The 20262-nt window shown below is 41.1% G+C and overlaps 1 protein-coding gene across 2 annotated transcripts in view; it reads right to left on the reverse strand.

Annotated features, from left to right (window-relative positions):
* Nucleotides 1–20262, reverse strand: part of LOC138610084 (ral guanine nucleotide dissociation stimulator-like) — a 47692-nt gene that overhangs the window by 17913 nt on the left and 9517 nt on the right. Inside the window, exon 1 of one of the 2 annotated variants that reach the window (XM_069682776.1) lies at nucleotides 14446–14597. The exons of the other annotated variant lie outside the window; for it this stretch is intronic. Coding sequence (XP_069538877.1) covers nucleotides 14446–14547 — 102 coding nt within the window. The 5' untranslated portion in view covers nucleotides 14548–14597. Of the gene's footprint in view, nucleotides 1–14445; nucleotides 14598–20262 lie in introns of those variants that run through there. 2 annotated transcript variants of the gene reach the window in all.

A 20262-nucleotide genomic window follows, 5' to 3' on the forward strand; every position in this document is an offset into this window, starting at 1 on the left:
CACGGATCGAACAGAGGCGTAATAATCCCGCCTTGAACTGGCAGTGTAAAAAGGCTTGTAAAGACTTGTGTGGCGTGTTAAATTGTGGGTTCGACGCTGTGTTTAAGTTTTAATCTGAATCAAATCTCAGATGAATGAATTCGTTTATCAACAGAAAATTAAACAGGAACTATTTTGGTTATCATGTCAGTAGCTTTTAGTCAAATTTTAGTTTGAAATGTGTTTACTAGTTTTCTTTGTCTGCAATGACGGTAAAGAGGATATCTTTGAGTTTTGGACTGAACAAAACATCTCGAGAAAACAATTAATCGGCTAATCTTGAATACAAACACTTAATTACGTTTATTTTAAGGTTATTGCAGCCCTTCTTTTTCAGGGAACAACAAGACTATTCAAAGTCCATCCAAAGTCTATCCAAACCTCCAACAAAAGAGATCTTAAAAATACTCTCAACCGCCAACAAGAACACACGGGGTAAAGCAACGACAACGATACAGATCACATGTTTAAAAACCTCCTTATTGTTGTTTTTAACACAAGGAAGGCATCGAAACTGGATCTTAACCTTTGATAACGGAACCAAATACGAGTGATGATGGGACTGCACTGATTCAACAAACACTGAAAGTAAAAACAAAGTTTCCCTCAGAACAAAGAGGACAGAAACTAACAGAGAACCTGAACTTCAGTAACCCAGCCCTCACAGAGAGTAACGGAGCGTGTGTGTGTGTGTGTGTGTGTGTGTGTGTGTGTGTGTGAGACAGATAACTGTGGGGTCTGTTGTAAATCCTGTACAGTATAATGGCGGAGGCACAGCTGCAGCTGAGGGCCCTGACAGCAGGAGAGGTGCTTATCAGCCAAACCACAGAGGCCGCGCTGCTATCACTTCAAGCCTGGAAAAATGCAGCGCTCAAGGACAGCGTGTCGCTCCCTCCGCAGTCGATTCCCACCATAATGCTCCTATTCATGCCTGGTCCAGCAGACGACCAGTGTTGCCATGAAAACCAAACCCTTCGTACTGCTTGAACAAAACAGGGAACGATCAATACTTTAAACAGAAGGTTCAATGTCAGTTCAAAAGAGCTCAAACAAATAGCTGAGATTAGCAGAGGCTGACTGAATCCTAAAACACTCAAACAGCCAAACTGAGAACATCGAAACAAGCAGGAACGTGTGGACACACAGACAAAACGTATACCGTATATTCAAGAGTTACAGCGATATTTTAACCCTGGTCCCTATTTCTTACATATTTTAGAATCATAATAATATATAGGAAGAAACTTTTGAAATTGTCCAGTAGATGTGTTCATCCTGCAGCAGTGAAACAGGCTGTAATCGCTGCAACATAATCCCTGATGGGTCAAAGGTCGTCAAAGTGTGTGACAACATGACAGAAAGGATCCCTACAGAGATAGACCTTTTTGTTACAGAGGAAGGTGATTGTTTTAACCACACACAGACGTTACATCGCTCTCTGCACACACACCAGACTCCATCCATAAAAACAGTGATTTTAGGCTTCAGAACACAGGAGGTGCTGCTCTGCTGCTGCCTAACTTTGATGATTAATTAAAAATGTATATTTGCATAACACACAAAAACATAAACCTAACAGAAAGAGACAGCAAAAGATCTCCACTGTGTTAAATTACTGTTTTTGTCAATGGAGTTTGGTGTGTTTGAAGAGACCAAGATGGTGTGGTAAAATCCACACTATCTTGTACTGGATCCCAGTCCAACTACATTTACAATAAAAGTCGATTAGAAAGTCTGTGTAAATAAAAGAGTAATTCCCTCTGAAGCGTGGACAGGAAGCTGTTCAAACGTCTTCTCTTTTTAACTGAGGTTTGCCTCACATTCTTTCAGCCTGAGTCACTGTTAGTCGACCAGATCGACACCATCCTGGTTCAAACAGACGGCTAAAGACAGGCAGAAACGCTGTGTGACAACTGGGACATTTTGGAAGAACTGCCACACAAAAAGATGGTTAAAAATCTTGCAGGAGAAAACTGCTCCACTGGAAATATTCTCTTGTGATTTCAAACACTTTGATAGTAAAAAGTTTGGATTTTAAGGTCACATGTCATATGCCCAACAAAATGTGTCACTTTGACTGCATACGTAAAAAAACCACAAATATGAATACTTGATGACGAGGACTGGGAGGGAACGGTGATGGAGATGAAGGACTCGGATATCTGAGATGTAAAAATGCTGTACTGTTAGTTTGTACTTATTTTCTACTTTGCATCAGTCATCAATTAAGTCCATCAACAAATAAAACCAATATTAATATTCTGTGAAGTGTTTCTTTGCTTCCTCTGAGAGTTTTTCTTAAAATCAGTGTATAGGAGATCTCCTGCAGAGTCCACAGAAATGTCTGGCATCCACATTCATCCTCCTCCTCCTCCTCCTCCTCCTCCACACACTCGCTGCAACTGTTATCAGATCTGCCTTCACCTACACCATCCGGACCATGAATGACCATGAATGTGCATCATGTGGGCTGCAGGAATGTGAGGCGCATAAAAGTGTCAGCAGAGAGTGATGAGGCAGAGAGAGAGGAAATACGTTTCCAGAGAGAGGGAAAGAGAAAATCAGGTCACATGACCTGCTGTAGGAAGAACGCATTTACTGTTAAAAAGTCACTGAAGTTAATTAACAGTTAAATATTTAAACCATGCACCTAATGTCTCACTTTTATAAGAGTATGAAGACGTTATATCCTTGCATTAAACATAAACAGGCTGTCAGTAACCTGTACCATGTTTTGCACCTTGTATTGAAAAATAAGAATTATTCGATGATAAAAATACATTCAGAGTCAACCAACAAATTGATTGATCAAATACTGATTAAAGTTTTAAAGCCATGTTTCTTAAGTGAGTTTTTACGTTGCTTTGTCCTTCTTTTCTTTCAGTTATCACAATAATAACTCTGTATTAACAAATGTTTATCCAGATGGAGAAAAACGGAAACAGAAACCATCTAAAAACTCTCTAATAACTCGCACATTTAGAAATGTTTGAGGAACAACTTCACTGCTGAGCTTTGTTTATTCTTAAAACAAGTCTGTCTGTTGTGTCCTTTTCCTGTCTGACCTTTCTTTATTGGTTCCATCGGACAGGACTGACGGCTCCAGGTGCAAAAACAAGATCCAGGCTGAAAGAAAGAAGAATGATCCTTCATGGAAGGTAGAGTTTAGGGGAGTCCCGACCAGATGTGAGCAGCCTCTCCCTCCCTCTTAATAACAGGCTGAACTGTTGACTGACCTATTAAACTCAATCAAGATCCTTCATCTACAAATTAAAACTGTTTACAGTGCACACCAGGCCTCCATCTTTTTATCAGATGGTGTTCAGCCTCTGTAAACACACCACCTGGCACAGGAACACACTAAAACAAACACAGGGACAGACCCTGATTCACAGCCAAACCCCCTCAAGGCCAAACAGCGCTTTGGGAGAGCGTTCGAAAGCTTCGGCCAAAATCATGACGCTCATTAACAGAAAACACACCTGCCTCAGCAGCAGCGCTCCCACATGACCTTCAGAAAGCCCCCCAGAGCTGAACTCTAAATGTAGATCATCAGGGAAACTCCCAGTGGGAAGACAAAACCTGCCCTCAAAACAGTCAACACCTAAACAAAGCCAACAATAGTATGCATCCATTACAGGCCTGGAGCACAAGCCAGCGACTTCCCCTCGCTAACAATGACCGCTGACGGCCGGTGAGGTCATCTGGATGTGGGGCAGAGACGGCAGGGGAGAGGGGTGGAACCAGAAGACTCCTCAGTGGTCAAATAGAAAAATATCTTCACATTAAAAGACCAAATCGACTGTGCTGAGTCTCAGTTTCACTGTACACAGTAAGTTACACACTGACTGCACTGTCAATACAATCTGACTTCTTTTTGCAACCAGGGGAGTCGCCCCCTGCTGGACATTAGAAAGACACTGAAAACAAGCACCCTGTGGATGGATCCAACTCTGAACTCTACATAACTCCTCTTACAATAAACATAAGTTATCTTATGTCTGTACGGATTAAACGAGATACATACTGAGAAGCTTCAGTTAGAGCTGGGACAGTATTTAAGCAGAAACATGAGACTGATGTCATATCTTCTGATCTAATACAACAATGTTCCTTCAGTACTGTGAGATTTAAAGACTCTGAACGCTCAGATTTGAGGCTCCTTCAGTCGGATTTTGTCCCATATTCTAACTCAGTCCAGATGGGAATACTGGTGGGAAAATAAAGGCAACTCCATGAAGCTTGTTGCAGTTTTTGTTTATTAGAAACCAAAAGATTTGTGTCACAAGGATTTTTTTGGACCTTTGATTAGGAGCTCCTCAATAAATGAACTTATGTAAGACCAGTCCAGGCAATTAAAGTGGAGCAGGCAGAGAGCGAGTGCAGGATCAGAGGATCTAAGTATTTTTCCAGGCGTCAGTCATTCACATTCCTGCCTGCTGTCTGTTTCTGTCGTTCTGTCTGACGCTGAGACGCTGCAAAATAAAGCGCTGGAACAAAAACCCCGACACAGGACGGTCCAGCTTCTGTTTCTCACTCTTCCTTCCTGCACTTCAATCAATACTTAAATACGAGCCTCCTCTCAATCACAGCGACATCTTGTGTCTCACTTCCTGCTACACTTTTACTGCAGATCTGCTGTAAAAGAACAAACTATAAAACAACAAGGAAACATTCAACCAGTGAAACTTACATTCCTGTCTCATAAAGAGATGATTGCTTGTTTTTGATTGTATGAGATTATTTGGTCCATGTGGGATTAGTAGAGGTTAACTGTGTTATTATGTCATTCATCCAGGGCTGCCCGTGAGCTTCGCTGAGTCACCGTTTGCACAGAGGACAATCAGACCATTATAGCTGTTTTTAGATCCCTTACTGTAAGTGTGACTCTCGGATTTCACTGAGCATCGACATCCTCCTAAAACAGATCTGAAGACGTGCACGGTGACAGTCGACAGAGACAATAACAGCTCTGTTAATACAAACGGATTTCTAACCGAATGAGCCGACTCTTTGAGCGACTTATTGTTCAAGGCCTCTCGAGACTCGCTGAGCAGCAGCTCGTTCTTTATTTAGCCGTGTTTCATGTTGGTTGGGGCTTTAATCCTGCTGGTCTGCTGGACTACACCAGCTTTCATTTCTTAATCAGGACTATTTTTAGCCTCAATGCACTCTTGTATACTGTTTGGCTTTTACATCTGTGCCGGGGAGGTTTACTTTGCCCCCATGACAATACGATTACAGAATCAGAACTAACAGTTACATAAATTCAGACAGGATTGCAAAACAAAAAGAAGGATTATGCGGGATATCCAAACAGCTGAGTAACACACTGCTCGCTATGTGCTATCACACCAAAGTGCAGTCAAAAATGTGGCCGTTTTAGAGTCATAAACGTCGCAGTTTAAAGTTTAGGAACTAAAATTGTCACATTTCAACCGCATTGACCTGAAACATCATTAAACTAAACCTCAGAATTTAGAAACCAACAGAGGAGAACAGAAAACTACGTAACTCAGGTTAGACAGTTAAATTGATCAGGGTTGGACATCGACGTTCTTCTATCTCAGAATGGTTAACTTAACTAACTAACTAACTAAGTCTGTTAAAACTGGATAGTTTATGATTTGAATCAAAACTTTATCCAGAAGAAATGTGCACATTAGAGTCGTGTTGATGGCTGGCAGTCACCAACAACACAGCCTCAAACCATCATTACATGTGTAGTAAGAGATGAGCAGAGAGCGTCAGACCGGAGTCCTGCTGCCCTCCCTTCATATCATTCATCTCCACTTCTACCACAGTTAGTTTAGTGAGTTTGTGTTCATTTGTAGACTCTGCTTGTAAAGTTTAAGGCCTGCCATAATGTCCTCCATCATTGCTCCGTGTGCAATAATCCGTCCCAATGTTTCAGTTTGGAAATCTGCCACATTCAACCGTTCAGCACAGTAAACAGATGGTCCCAGACGGACATCTTCATCTGGTGGATCAAAGCCCTGTAATCTAAGACGACTTCACGTGGGCAAAGTGCTGCTGAAATGCTGTCTAAATGTGAACAGTTGTACATTCAAAAGTTGCTAGTGTATCGTACAAGAGCTATAACCATTTATCGATTATTTATTAGATAGTCATTCAATAGATTGATGTTTTCAAGCAATCATGTGAGGTACTTAACGGTTACAGCGTCTTAATTTGGAGGATTTGCTGCTTTTCTTCTCTCTGCGACTAAACAAGCTAATATGAGACTTGGAGTTTAGATTTTTCAACAGGCACGTTTCCAAAGTTTTATTTGTTTATAAACCAAAAGATTAAAAGATCAACTGAAAAAAGCGAATACATAAATAATGACAGACGTTGATGCTTTATCAGCCTAAGAATCAAAACATCTCCAATGATAATCCTGGGAGGAGTCTCTTGCCAAGTTTAGACAATCATCAATCTGATCAATAAATATATAATATTTAAATCAACAGAAGAAGAAGATAAAGGCAGGTGTGAGCAGAAACCCAAACAAAGAAACTTAGAAGGTCAATCTTATTTATCTGCCAAAGTCTTCATCCCGAACAATAAAACAAACAAAGGAAACACAACACAGCGTCGTCTTTCTGTCTCACACAGCAGTAACTCCATCTCCCTTTTAAAAAGCCATTTGATCCTGACAGTGATATGATACAGTACGTACAGACTGCACTGTGACGCTGCTGCTGCTTTCATGGAGCCAGAGGGATCAACTAATGAATCTGACCCAAACCCCCCCCTCCTTTAAACATCCGCCCCAGTGACCTTTTATACTGTAACAGAACCACGACGTCATATAACCTCCACCTCAGCCTCCGGAGCAAGGAGAAGAAAGGCAGCGATTGTGGAGGAAACCTCTCGGCCTCTGCAGGACGGGATTAAGCATTAGGTAATTGTGTTAGAGAGGAGAGGATTAGATTAGAGCGGAGGAGAGAGCAGGACTACCTGTGTGAGCTCAGGACATATACAAGGACCTGTACAGGTTTTAATTACAGGCTTGTGTCTGACTGATGACAAACAAACATGTTCTCCTGCTAAAGACGAAGACAGATCGTCTCCATGTGCTATCAGTAAAGAAGTTGTCCTCGTCCGATCCCGAGCCTTACGTAAGGCAGATTAATATGATTACTCATCCTCCCTCCCTATCTGATCGAATGATTGGGATGTAAGGAGCAGTAAGCAAGAGCTGGAGAATGTTCCACTTAATCCATAAAGAAAGACGTTTAACAGATAACAGACAAACTGAATCTTTGGGTAATGGTTGAGGAGGAAGGTGATGCAGTGTACGGGAGTTATAAAAAAACAGGCAGAATTTAGAGAGTGCAAAGAAAACACACCACCAGTAAACATGAGGGTCGTATTCTAAGCTTTTCTAGTGGGAGTAGTCGATGGTTGGTTCACCAGTTTGATCCACACTGAAATATCTGAGCAACTTTTGGATCGATAGCCATGAAATATGATTAAGTCGTGAGCAAATGTTAGCATGTGAGCATGCTGAGCTGAGATGCTGAAGGGGCGCTGGTTTAGCTCAGTGTGTAGAGCAGGTGCCCCATATACAGAGGCTACAGTCCCCACGCAGCGCCCACAGACTCGACTCCCGCACTCCGCGCTTTGCTGCGTGTCACCCCCTCTCTCCCCCTATGAATAAGGGCAAAATGCCCAAAGAACAATCTTAGCTGGTGAACTAAGGTGGTGAATATTGCAAAAGCATCATTTCTCAATCCTCAGCATTTCCATTGTGACTATATTAGCATTAATGTTAGCAATGGTTGGTTGGTCCACCACTTTCAACTGCTGGAGCTCTTCTTAGGATGCCTGCATGCCAAACTGAGATAATAACATGGTAAACCTTTTCTCCCAGTAAACATTAGCATGTTAGCATGCAGACTTTCACAAAGAATCCACGAGTCGTTCTGAAGAACATTTGTAATTGATAATCTATAAATTGTCCAAGTCACTTTTCTAAATCACCCAAAAACAGAACATAAAGATTTAACCTTGTGCATTGGGAAACTCGACAAGACAAGAACAACTCATCCATTGATCAAAAGTATAAACAGATTATTACTCTACAATGACAACAATAGTTACAGCCTGGCATTTAGCTACAGCATTAGTACAGCTGCTAGCATGACTGTGTATCTAAAAGGCCGTGCCTTACCAACGTTTAACATTGCTTCTGGTTTTAATGCTGTAAATGATGTATCGATTTTATCATCTTAAATTGATATATATTGTATAATGTACCAGCAGTTCACACATTCAGCTTCTAGACCGACTTACTGTACATTTCTGATTCACAAAACACAAGAGTAAATGCCAGGAAATTATAAGTCAAACACTCCGCCTGCTCTCTCTATCAGTGATATTAATATTTTATTAGGTTTAGTAAGACATGACTCACTGACACCTGCACAGGAGGTTTTCATCTGAAGTTTTTACTGAATTGAATAAATGTGGGTGCAGAGGGAGAAGTGATAACCAGAGTGAAAGAAAAAGCAAGTCATTCTGTAAATGTCCTCTCTTGCGAACGTCTGAGGTGTGTCACAACGGATTGTTTCAATCTTAATATCTGGTATTTTCTTGTACAGATGTGACTCAGTATCATAATTTCCAGAGACTCAGCATTTTTTTTTTTTTAAATAGCATCTACAGTATTATAATAAGGCTTTACAGGGTTTAGAAATATAGGATAGAAGATGTCTGTGTTAGATGACATCATCTGAGCTATAAGACAAAATAATCATCATCTTATCTTATCTATATAAATGTATTCACTGCATTATTGAACATCTATAGTTGTTTTTGATGTTTTAATATGTGATAAAGTAGTTTAAAACTGCAGTAAACAAAGCCATAATAACAGACAACAGGCATGTGTTAATCTGTGTATATCTTTGGTTATAAGATGCTTCTCAATATGCAATGTATTAACCGGCCTTTAATAAAACTAATTCATCCGTAACTAACACTGCTAAAGAAAGCTCGTGTCCTGAAAATCCCCCGGATCACAACAAACCGCATCAGCTAACGGTCCTCAGCCGACTCTCATCCCCGGCTCTCCTTCACCCTCCTCCCACCCCGGTCCTGACACTTCCATCGGCCTCATCCTCACCTCCAGCAACGGCAGGTCCGGGTCCAGGTGTGTGAAACTGTGCAGGACCACCGGGCTGCGGTCCTCTACCACCTCCAGCCTCACCCCGTCCCAAATACTCCGCACCTTCCACGACGAGTCAAACATCTCGAGCAGCTGGCCCGGCCTGACGCTGTGCGCCTCGGTTTGCATTCCCGGGAAATAGACCATGGAGCCCGCCGAGCCGTTGTTTACTCACAGCGACGGAAGCGACATTTTTACGGTTTTAATCTGTTTTCAATCCCGGGCGTCCCCGTTGCTGTGTGAGCTACAGCGGCTGTGTCCGCTGCTGTCTGTAGCGTTTAGGAGAATCATGACTCACTCTGGGGCTTTTCTAAACCACGCCCCCAGCCCACGTGCTGCCTTCACTGCCGCGGGAAAATTAACGATCTTGTAGGATTAAAATACTTCTTGATTATCTTATTGATTCTGAGAAAACGTACCGAACAATCACCTGGTTTTAAATACATTTTTAAATGTTAAATATTGTTTAGATATGTAATTACAAAAGTATTTGTAATTTGTTTTGTAGGCTTAACACACCCAATACCAATACCTCTGCGTATATATTGGCACAGAAATGTGCATCATATGTAAACTATGTTTAAGAGTGAGGTATTGTAAGTATATATTTTAAATATTTAATATTTTACATGATTGTGTAAATGCCGTATTTACACTTGATTTGAAACTATTAGTAAATCAAACAGAAAATTAGAATAATACCAGAATATTATGAAAATACTCCCTATGACATTCACTGGAGTCGACCAACAGAGCCCTTTATTTTGCTTACTAACAAATACTATACTATGTGGTATATTAATATTTACAAAATGTATACTGTGGAGTTTAAATCTACGAAGTGTCCTTGAAGGCAGCGTTAAACTCCCCCACTCTTACGTCATGCCTGTGGGGAAATGATGGTGCGCTGTGTTGTTTTTGCTCTCACTATGGCAGCGGGCTAATGTGTACTTTACTGTCCCTGCTGTCAGCTGAAAACACGTTTACACAGCAACATTTTACTGAAGTAGTGCAACAATCGAGAACCATTTCAGAGTTTCTAAATGGGTTTCAACTATTGAATATCTTAATTTTCAATTCATCTGCCAATAATTGTATCTTTTTACTGATGAATTTGGTTTATGTCTCTGGTGACAGAAAATAGAACAAAGCAAGGTGAAGTCTTCAAATGTTTTGTAAAGATCGACCTACAGTCTGAGTTCTCCTTTCACTACTGTGAACAAAATGCACGTGAATGACAAGTCCATGATCAACCAACACAATATCTGCAGCTCTTCATTGTTCTATGTGCCAAAAACCTGAAATACCCATCAGTCCCTGCTGCAGCCAAGTTGCAGGACAGCAGTGCAACATCTCAGAAGGAGCCTGCTGTGATTTGACATCTAACACTGCCTCCTACTGGATGATGTCAGGAACTAATGTCTCGCCCCACATTAAGACGTTAATCATCTCAATAAGACGCCTGCCAAACCTCTGAAGTGATTACTGGTCCACATTAATTCAGCCAGTCTTAAAGAAGAAGAGCACTTGTAGACAAAACAAATGAACACCATCCCAGCCTGCAGCCTGTTTTACACATGATTTAAAGTCAAATTAATCTATGTTACCTACTTCTAAAAGAAGAGAACAAAATGTAATCCATGCTGGCTTTTTCACACAGAGAGGAAGAACAGGTGTGAAAGTGATTAAGCAACTTAAACAGAAACATCTGCTGCACCAGCTGAGGCTGAATCCAACAACAAACACGTCTGACCTCACGGCCTCTCTCATCGCCGAGATGCTGCTGCTGCTGCCGAGCTACGTAACCGCAAATCTGCAGCTGCTGGAGGAGAAAAGACTGAGTGTGTGAGAGAGAGTGAGACCACGTTCTGAGGAACAATACTGATGCTGATTCTCATGCACTTTGCAAGATAAAAACAAACATATAATATGGCTTTATATCATCCTTTTTATGCCAAGCGTGCAATGTTTTCTGCCAGAAATTGAGTTTTTATAGCATCATGGGACAATAAAACCATCCAGTGTATGAGGAAGGAACTGTTGATTTAGAGTTAATATTTATTTCCTGACAAAGCTGCAAAATTAGACCATAAAATCAACCAATAAATAGTATTATTCACCATTTTTCTTATTCTCAGAGTTTGTGTAATTCCGTCTCTGAACACTTTCTGACTTCCTGTCTGTAGCTCTCAGCCCTTTAATTCCTACTCAACATGGAAATCTTTTAAGAACATCTAAAAATTAAAGTTTACATTTTAAAAATTAGAGACATTTATTGGGGTGGCAGATTAATGCACACGTTGTCCCCTAGTGAGTATTTGGGGCAGCATGACAGTGAGTGTAGGATTAAAAAAAACACCTCCATGCTTCGTCCCTTAACATTTAGCTTTTAGCAGCTAATAGCTTACAGCTAATGACCGCTTGTCAACATCAACACTGAAGCTCAGTCCAGTTGCAGGACTTTTACACGTGCAGAACAGTAAGCTGGATAGTTTTGGTGAGCAAAAAGCACATAATGCAAAACCATTAAAGACAAAAACATCATCACTGGTATCCTTCTTCCAGAGAAACCTGTGTGGGCAGAATCCAGCAATGCCTGCCAACTTTCAGTCTGCAGAGATTTAACTAAAGCTCTGCTTCCATCTGCTGGAAATCAATACCAGGATGTTGTTGTTCTGCTGCTGGGGCTCTCTGGCTGATGCTCCAGCATGTTTTACTGCTCCCAGAGGAGGGGGACGCTAACAGCCTCCTTTACTTTCCTACTCTCTCTCACACACACAAAGAAACTCAAGCTTTTACTCAGACAGATGCATGCATAAATAGATACAAAGCAGAATAATTAAGGACAGTGACCACATCCAGGAAGAGTTGGACTCATGTGTATGAGGAGGCCAGGTTCAACAAAATCCTAAGATCAAACTAGAGCGGTGACTTCAACAAGATATTTTAGTCAAACATATGTTCACAAAGTTTTGACAGGTTGTACTTCAGCTGATCTTGTCTCAGAAAGCCATTAAGCCATGCACTCCCCCCCTGTGGAGGCTGACTGGGCAGCGTTGGAGGCCTGTGGCTGCTCTGGGCAGCTGCCAGGCTCACAATGTTCCCCGAGTGCTCCGCAAACAATAAATCTGCAACAAATAAAAGCCAAAGACAGTGCCAGACATGGACACAGTACAGAGTTACGTAACGTGGAAAAAAGGCTAATAAAATGAGAATGATCTAATTATAAATGGTGGATTTAGGTACAAAAGCCTGATAATGCTTTTGAAGGAGTCACTAAACTATGGATAATTAGCATTTTACATTTTTACATCCTCTGTGCTGAAACATTTATCTTATGTTTAATCAAATGATGGCTTTTGTTTTGACTTTGGACATGTCTTGTAATTGTTTTAAGCTGCCTTGAGTAAAACTTTTACAAAAGTAAATCTAACGTGAAAGGGAGCGCTCGTCGTGACACCGCAGCTCTACACCAAAACAGTCTCTGCAGCTTTTCTTCTTCTCATTTGACTTCTACATCCAGATTAAACATTTTAAACAACTGGGCCCTGGTAATCAGATCGGTGCAGTAATCTTGTAATTTAGATGTTCAGGATTCGGAGAACTGAAAGTCTTCTTTAATTCTCCTTTGTTACGACTTGTTACTTGGTTTGGGTCTTAAAAGTCTTGAAACAGCTCTCACATGAGGTCAGAAATGTGCGCTTGCACCCTGATTTAAGGGTGAGCTGTTCACACACAGAAACATCCCAAAGAGCTGGTGAACCCTGGGAGAATAATCAGACTTCTGCATCACAATGCAACACGTCTGCAGTGGAAATCGATTGAAATGAAACAAAAGAAGCTTCCCAGACTCAAATCTGATCCATTAAACTCATTACAGTGTCCGGCCTTCACAGGGACATGAAACAGCTCGGAGATCTGACCTCAACTGTCTGCTCATGTTAAGAGCCATCAAACAGCAGCAGGAGGCCTTTACTGTGACAGACTAACTCAGTCTCTCTGAGGCTAAAAATCAGCCATATTTATGTCTTTGTCGAACCATATAATCAGACATCCTCAGACAGGAGGGGATCTAGTCAACATGATGTCTCAAATAAAAACTTTTAACAGCTAATTTATTATTTTGGGCGGTAAAGAAAGATATAAAACCTCCGGGGCTTATGAAGCTTCCACAGACATTTCTCCTTTAAAATCCTGAGACGTGTTGTTTGTCTCCCACTCAGACTGTCAGGTTCAGTTACTTTGACACCTGTCAATCATGTTGATGAGCACTCTCCTGGCTCAGGTAACCTGCTGTCATACAGCCTCCACAGGTGCCTCCACAGGTGCATCCAGTTTTTCAAATTAAAACTGGATTGGAGCAACCTGATCCAGATACAGACAGCTCTAAAGGACGACATGCTGCACACTTGGTCCACAGCTGCTGTCTGATATGGATGTGATTTGGTGGATTGTTTTATGGGGACAAAATCCTTCATTTTATTTTTTAATTCCTGAAGTCCAGCCGGATCCTCCTCTGCTGGGATCAGGATCGTTGTTTGGACCATAGTTTTCCCGATCCTGCTCAAAAGTTCGAACACAAACTGGAGGTTTAATCCAGATAAAAACAAAACTGGATTACCTTTTGAACAGCTGGGCGCTTTGTGTATCGGCCCAAACATATCCGACATCAGTGCCTAAATAAGAACGAGTAGCATTATTCTCTTACGTCTAAGACAACATGCTGTACTTTGTAGATAATTATGAATGAACTGAATTGTTATTTATAGCTGAAATAAAACCCCACCTAGTGAAACATCATTACTGTGGTCGTGTTGAGGTAATATATATTTTGCAATGATAAAAGTGCTGACAGATATTGAAGCAGATATTTGTTGGCGTAGCTTTCTTCTTCTTCCTTCTGTTTCAATGTGATAGTGAAAGGTGATAACTTTAAGTGGAACACAAACTGTTGTTCTGCTTAACAGATTTTTATAACGGAGAATAATCTTATTAACAGAACCTGAACTGGACTGTGATTTATAATAATGCCAAATTAACCTTTCGAGCTGCAGATGAATCCTTCTGATGCCTGTAAACATGGTTTTCAGTCTCTCTGCTGATGGTCTGAGCCGCATTAGCAAGAGTCGGATGACCTTTAGGTTTACACAAACTGTTCTGACAAAGGAGTCACAGGTTCAGTCCTTATCAGTGCGTCCTTACAGAGAATAAAACCAAAGAAAACATCCAACCTGTCTGCACGCTCTCCTGACCGTCCTGTAACAGTCCTCCCCGTCCCAGCAGACACCGGTCCTGAGCAGCAGTCCACGGGTCAGCGGGCTCCAGCACCACATCACGACTTCCCTCAGAACCAGAACTCAAAATGTCTCCGGAGCAATAACCCATCAACAGGCCTCCACAGCTCCCACTCCCCTCGTCACAGATTGGTTAACCCCCCCGCCGACGCACTGCTCGTACATATTTACTCTACCAGCTGAGTCAACAACCGAGGAACAACACGAGAAGAAAGTTCACTTTTGCTGGGAAAAAGGAAAACGGGTTTCTGGAAGCTCAGCAGGTCCGAGCATGAAGAGAAACCTCTGAGAAACAACACCAACACGGCAGCTCTGCTGTGATCCGACACTTTGAACGGCCAAAAAGAAAATGAAAGCTGAAGATGACGCAATAAAGTCAAAGGAACTTCCCTCGTAGACCAAAGGAGGGAATCACCTTTATGCACAGTGACAGTTGGTTCAGTTTGACTTTCCCAGGAAACCACACATTACCTGAAGATTATTGTTGCATGAGTTGTTGGAATAACAACACTGACTTATGACTTTTGACAAATAAAATAAGTCCTTTGTCTGGTTTTTACATCTGTTTCTCTCTGCCCGTTTTTAAGGAGTGGATGTAGAAACACTGACTGTCATGAACCTGTTACAACCTGCCCAGACACTACAGAGGAAGATCAGGTGACAAGATAACCCCGGCACTTTTAAAGTCATGTGCAAACTGGAATAATAATTCATATGCATTGCTCCTGGTAAATAACAAAATCATTTATGTTCTTCATCTTAAAAGGACTTAATGAAATGTTTGGTTAAACAGCCTGAAGCTCCAAAACCTGAAGATATTCAGTGTTCTGACAAAGAAAAGAAGACAATGTTCCCATCGGAGAAGCAGATAATATTTAGTAACTTTCCAATTGGTAAAGCATTTAAGCTTTTGAACAAAGGACATTTAAGCAGCTCAAATCGATTATTTCTACCTCAAAGGTTCCCAATCTTTCTGAACGGAGGTACGGAGGTACGGAGGTACGGAGGTACGGAGGTACCACAAAGCCCTGTCAGAGGAACTCTTTAATTCCCATCGATCAGATTCTTAATGCAAAACAGTGCTGATCGTACGTTAACACTTACTTTGGTTTTTAAAGGGGCCACGATAAAAGAAAACAATATGAGAATCAAAGGGAACTCATAGAGCACAAAATAGAGGAAAGAAACACAGTTCAAGGGTGAAAGGAATATATTCTGATCTAGTGACTAACTGACAAATAATAGAGGAGAGATTTTCTTTTTCTGGGTAATAAAGCTAAAGAGAGTTTCTGTGTGACAAGGAGAAGCTTCCCATTAACACCGAGTGAAACAGCAGCGGTCAGAGCTGCTTCTGACAGACTCTGGATTTATCTCCAGCCATTACTTCAGAGAGCAGAGCCTTTCAGGTGCTGCTCTGAGGGCCTGGCATTTAAAAAAGCTTTCTCATACCAACTGGGAGATCACCAAGAGATCACAGCTCTGAGACATCCTGACGACCGCTCAGAGAAAGAAACAAACCAGCCTCCCTGTTTGCTCAGAAAACGATGCTGCGTTTCTTCCTTCCTGTTTGATTCCCTGTTCTGTCTGTCTGTCGTTTCTTCTCCTCCTGTCTTGTGAAGTATTTCTGTCAGCAGGGGTTTATTATCTGACCTGCACAAATCAATGGTTTCATCTCTGCTTTCAGTCATTTCCAATGCTGCTTGTATTTTCTGTCACAATACAAAAACTGCCCTATAGGTATTATTCTCTTTTTCAGCTGCTGTTGACCCTTTGCTGCCCTTTCTGCCTGTTTTTGTGCCCCTTTGGACCTGGCTGGACTTGGATGTTGCTCTTCATCATCTATGGGGGCTTTAGGGACCAAATGGGAGCTGGGAATGAACAAGGACTGCCTGAGGAGGAGAATGTGCATACTGTTGTACTTAACAAACAAAAACACAGGGCAGGATCGTGACTCTGCAACAAGCAAGAAATTAAAATATGACTGCTTCTTTGTTCAGGTTTAATTCACCATCATTATCTGTATACAATAAAATGCTCATAATGATGCTCATTATTTGTAGAGAACTGCCCCAGTGTCCCTCAGAGAATCAGCTCTGACTGAACGTTTACTGCAAACATTATCAGCAGCTCCGCAGACATCCTCACAGTTCCTGTACAGCCGAGCGACAGCTTGACAGCTTGAACAACAGTCGAACTTTTTACCAGTGTGGGCAGCAAACACAGAATCAGATTACTGCCCCTTCTTCTTGCCCCATACAAACAAAGTGGAGAGTAAGTTGGTCGTGGCCGTTCAAAGGACTCAGCTTCTTTCATGCATAGATTATCGCAGCCAACTCTATTTAATTTTTAATTAACACTAACCACAGGCTGAATAATAAAGTTTATGAAAGAACATTATGAAAGGAAGTAAAATAAACAAAATAAATAATAACGACTTCCCGTCCACTTAGCGAGACTTAAAAAGAACTTTAACCATAAAAGAACTAAAATTACAACCTCAGCGATGTTGCAAACTAAATGCCAGCAGCTATTTTAAAATAAATTGTGATGCATGTTAGGATGTCTTGAGGTTTTTATGTAATGAAATTGCTGGAGCATATGAATATTGCAGAAAATACTTGTTACTATGGTTATTGTTCTTGGTAACAGCTCTGGATTGGATTACATAAATTAAAAAAATATGCTTTTTTTGTCGATTAAGAAGTGTACCTGGCAGGTGTTTCCCCACGCAATCGCTCTGAAGCTCCAAATCAGTCAAAATAGCAAGAACCAAAAAGAATGAAAGTTTAATTTGTGCAGAAAAGTCATAAATGTCAGTTACAATGACAAGAAAGTTACAAACGACATTTTTAATTTAAACAAAAACAAAAACAGGACTACATTTCCCATGATGCACCAAGCAGTACAAGAACACACCCTTAGTTTGTAACACAGGCTGTTTGTTATAAATCAGCAGCATCCAGAGCCGAGCTGAGCTCATCCTGACCTCACTGTGATTTCATCATCGACCTGACAGAGCTCCTCAGCAGCTGCACCGACTTTATCTGCACCAGTGTTCTCACAGCCGTGTGCTAACCCTTTAATACAAAGAATAACTCTGTATGTCTCTATATTTTAAACATTATCACCCAGCCTGATCACGATACAGTAACTGACCGACAGCAGGGAGACAAAGTGGCTTCATTTGACCCCAGAGAAGAATTCAGACCACATGAAACACGATCAGGCGCTGCGGTCGAGAGACACCGAGAAAGAGAGAGAGAATAAACAGAAAACAGCTAACAGCACAGCAGCGCATCAAATCTGATTAAATATTATTGTTAGAGCACATTTCATACAACAATATGACCTCAGGTGCTCCGTAGATGTGAGTTAAGAGACGTTCAGGGTTCATGAAGGACAGCGGAGACTACAGGACCTGATAACAGCTCTGAGACCAGGACTCTATCGGCTCTGCGGGTTCAAACTCTAAACTGTTTCCACAGGTGGACAGTTGCTTACTTCCAAACCGAGCGTCATCTTTCCATCTTTGTGACGGCACATGAATGCACCATGCACTGAAACTGATCCACACAGAATTTTGAAAGAGGAAAAACTACAGTATAACACAAATTGTGGCCTTAAGTATGTGGACACCCAAACTTTACACAATTAAGATGTACACTATGGAAAATAAATCACACTTTTATTTGTTCTTAGAGATATTATGATTTCAGTAATATTCACAATCGTCTGAAAAATATAATTTGTGCATTACAATTTTTATTTAACAGAAAAAAGAGCTGAAAATGACATTTTGTTTTCTTCTCTACCTGGAGAAGAAGATTTAATGCCAGAGCATCTCTGCAGCACTACAGAACTTCCTGAGGATGCTGCCTTTATCCACAGCTTGTTGGATATTGTAATTTCATTATTCTGCTGCTGTAACAGCCTCAACTCCTCTGGTTTCAGTCTTTACACCAAATGTATTTACGTATAACCTGTCTGCAGGGGTTTACTTCCAGTCTGCCCAATAGAGTCAGAGAAACTGTGCAAACCCTGTCTGTATGCAGCTTTCTCTGTGTGACGTTAAAAACACTAACTGTTGACACAAAGCTGAACACAAACCAGTGTGGCAACATACCTTTACTTTATTTTGGTTTCGACTAATCAAAGCTATTTTTATTACAAAGGCATTTCCCTGAAACACTGAAGAAAGAGCTGTACAAAACTAACGCAAGCTTAAAGCTGCATGTCAAGAGTTGGAGCTCCTCAATAAACTGAAAATCTATTAAAAAACGTCATTCAATTTGCAGATAAAAGCAAAAATGATCAGATGTAAAAGTCCAAAAAACACAAAAAGTAGAATAAAAGTTCAGCGTCAGATACAGGACGTACGACCCCGCAGGTTTAATGTCAGCCTGTATCCAATTAAAAAGGGCTCCGATTAACAGCACTCTTCATGAAATGTCACCCACGCGCATCTGCTTATTTTAGGCTCAGGTTTTATTAACCAGCTGACACAGGATCACATTCACCGCTGTGGGAGTATTACAGACACGACTTAACATGTCAAATATCAGAGGGCACAAACGCCTCTGCAGGGAGACGGTTACCAAGGTGTGCAGCAGGGTCTGATGACACACACACACACACACACACACACACAAATATATACAGCTGACTTAAGGCTGCGTTTACACCAAACACCATGAGACAAAGTTATTTTCTTTAGTTTGATCCTCGTGAGCAAGTAAGAACAATGTCAGGCAAACTCGCAGATACCAAACTGAAACCATGAGTTAAACACAATCACAACCTGAGGCCAAACCGAGAGTCAACATGAGCTGAGGAGTCACTGGATGAACAGCAGGGATGGAAAAAGACAACAATAATTTAATAACAGAGCCAGTTTGAAGAGTATCCAGATAATGATTCAGGGTTTATTAGTAAAAATGTAGCATATAGTTCATTTGCATGTGCTTAAGTTGTCTATCACTCATTTTTAAGGGAGTTTAATTCAACAAAAGACAAATGAAACTGGTGTTTCTCCCAAGCTTTTGGTTTACTAAGCACTTTAGGAGGGGCTGTGAGCTGTACAGCTGCTAATGATGTTAGCTCAGATTTTTTGTTACGATAGCTTTAATGTTCATTGTTCAAAAGGCCTCTTTCAAGAGCCGAATTATCTCAGAGCTCAGAGCAGGTTCACCTCTGATATCTTTGGCAGCGCTCGGAGCTGCTAGCTGAGATAGCACTAACTTTGGCTCAACTTATTTCTCGCATAAATTCCACCTGTCTAATGACTGAAATGCTTCATCCTGCTAAACGATAAACAGTATGTGACTTGAAAGAGAGAGAAAGACGTCGACTGGAAATATTCTAATGTCCAACGAGCGGGCTTAAAAAACTGGGGACTGGCTGTTGCTGCGTTATTTCGCCTGTGACGGGCAGTGAGATTGATCTTATCCAAAGTGTATCTTCATTATCAATATAAGATTGATCCGATCTGTATAAAGATTGTTTGATTGCCAAGCCCTACCTGCTGGACTGACAAGATTACAAAACTGCTTCAGTGAGTCATGTGACTTTGTTTACAAGCTCTAATTGGCTGTTAACTCTTTGGAGGTGTGAAAACAAAACAAACTTCTCCACTCTGGATCAGACCAGAATAATCCACCATAACAAACAGTTTACACTGCAAACTACACATTTAATAAAGACACACAGATATTATACTGATTCAGACATCAACAGGAATTCACAGTGCAGGTGCAC

This window comes from Semicossyphus pulcher, unplaced genomic scaffold, assembly GCF_022749685.1.
Source record: "Semicossyphus pulcher isolate SPU_LCO1_2020_fin unplaced genomic scaffold, fSemPul1.0.p SCAF_6, whole genome shotgun sequence".
NCBI lineage: Eukaryota > Metazoa > Chordata > Actinopteri > Labriformes > Labridae > Semicossyphus > Semicossyphus pulcher.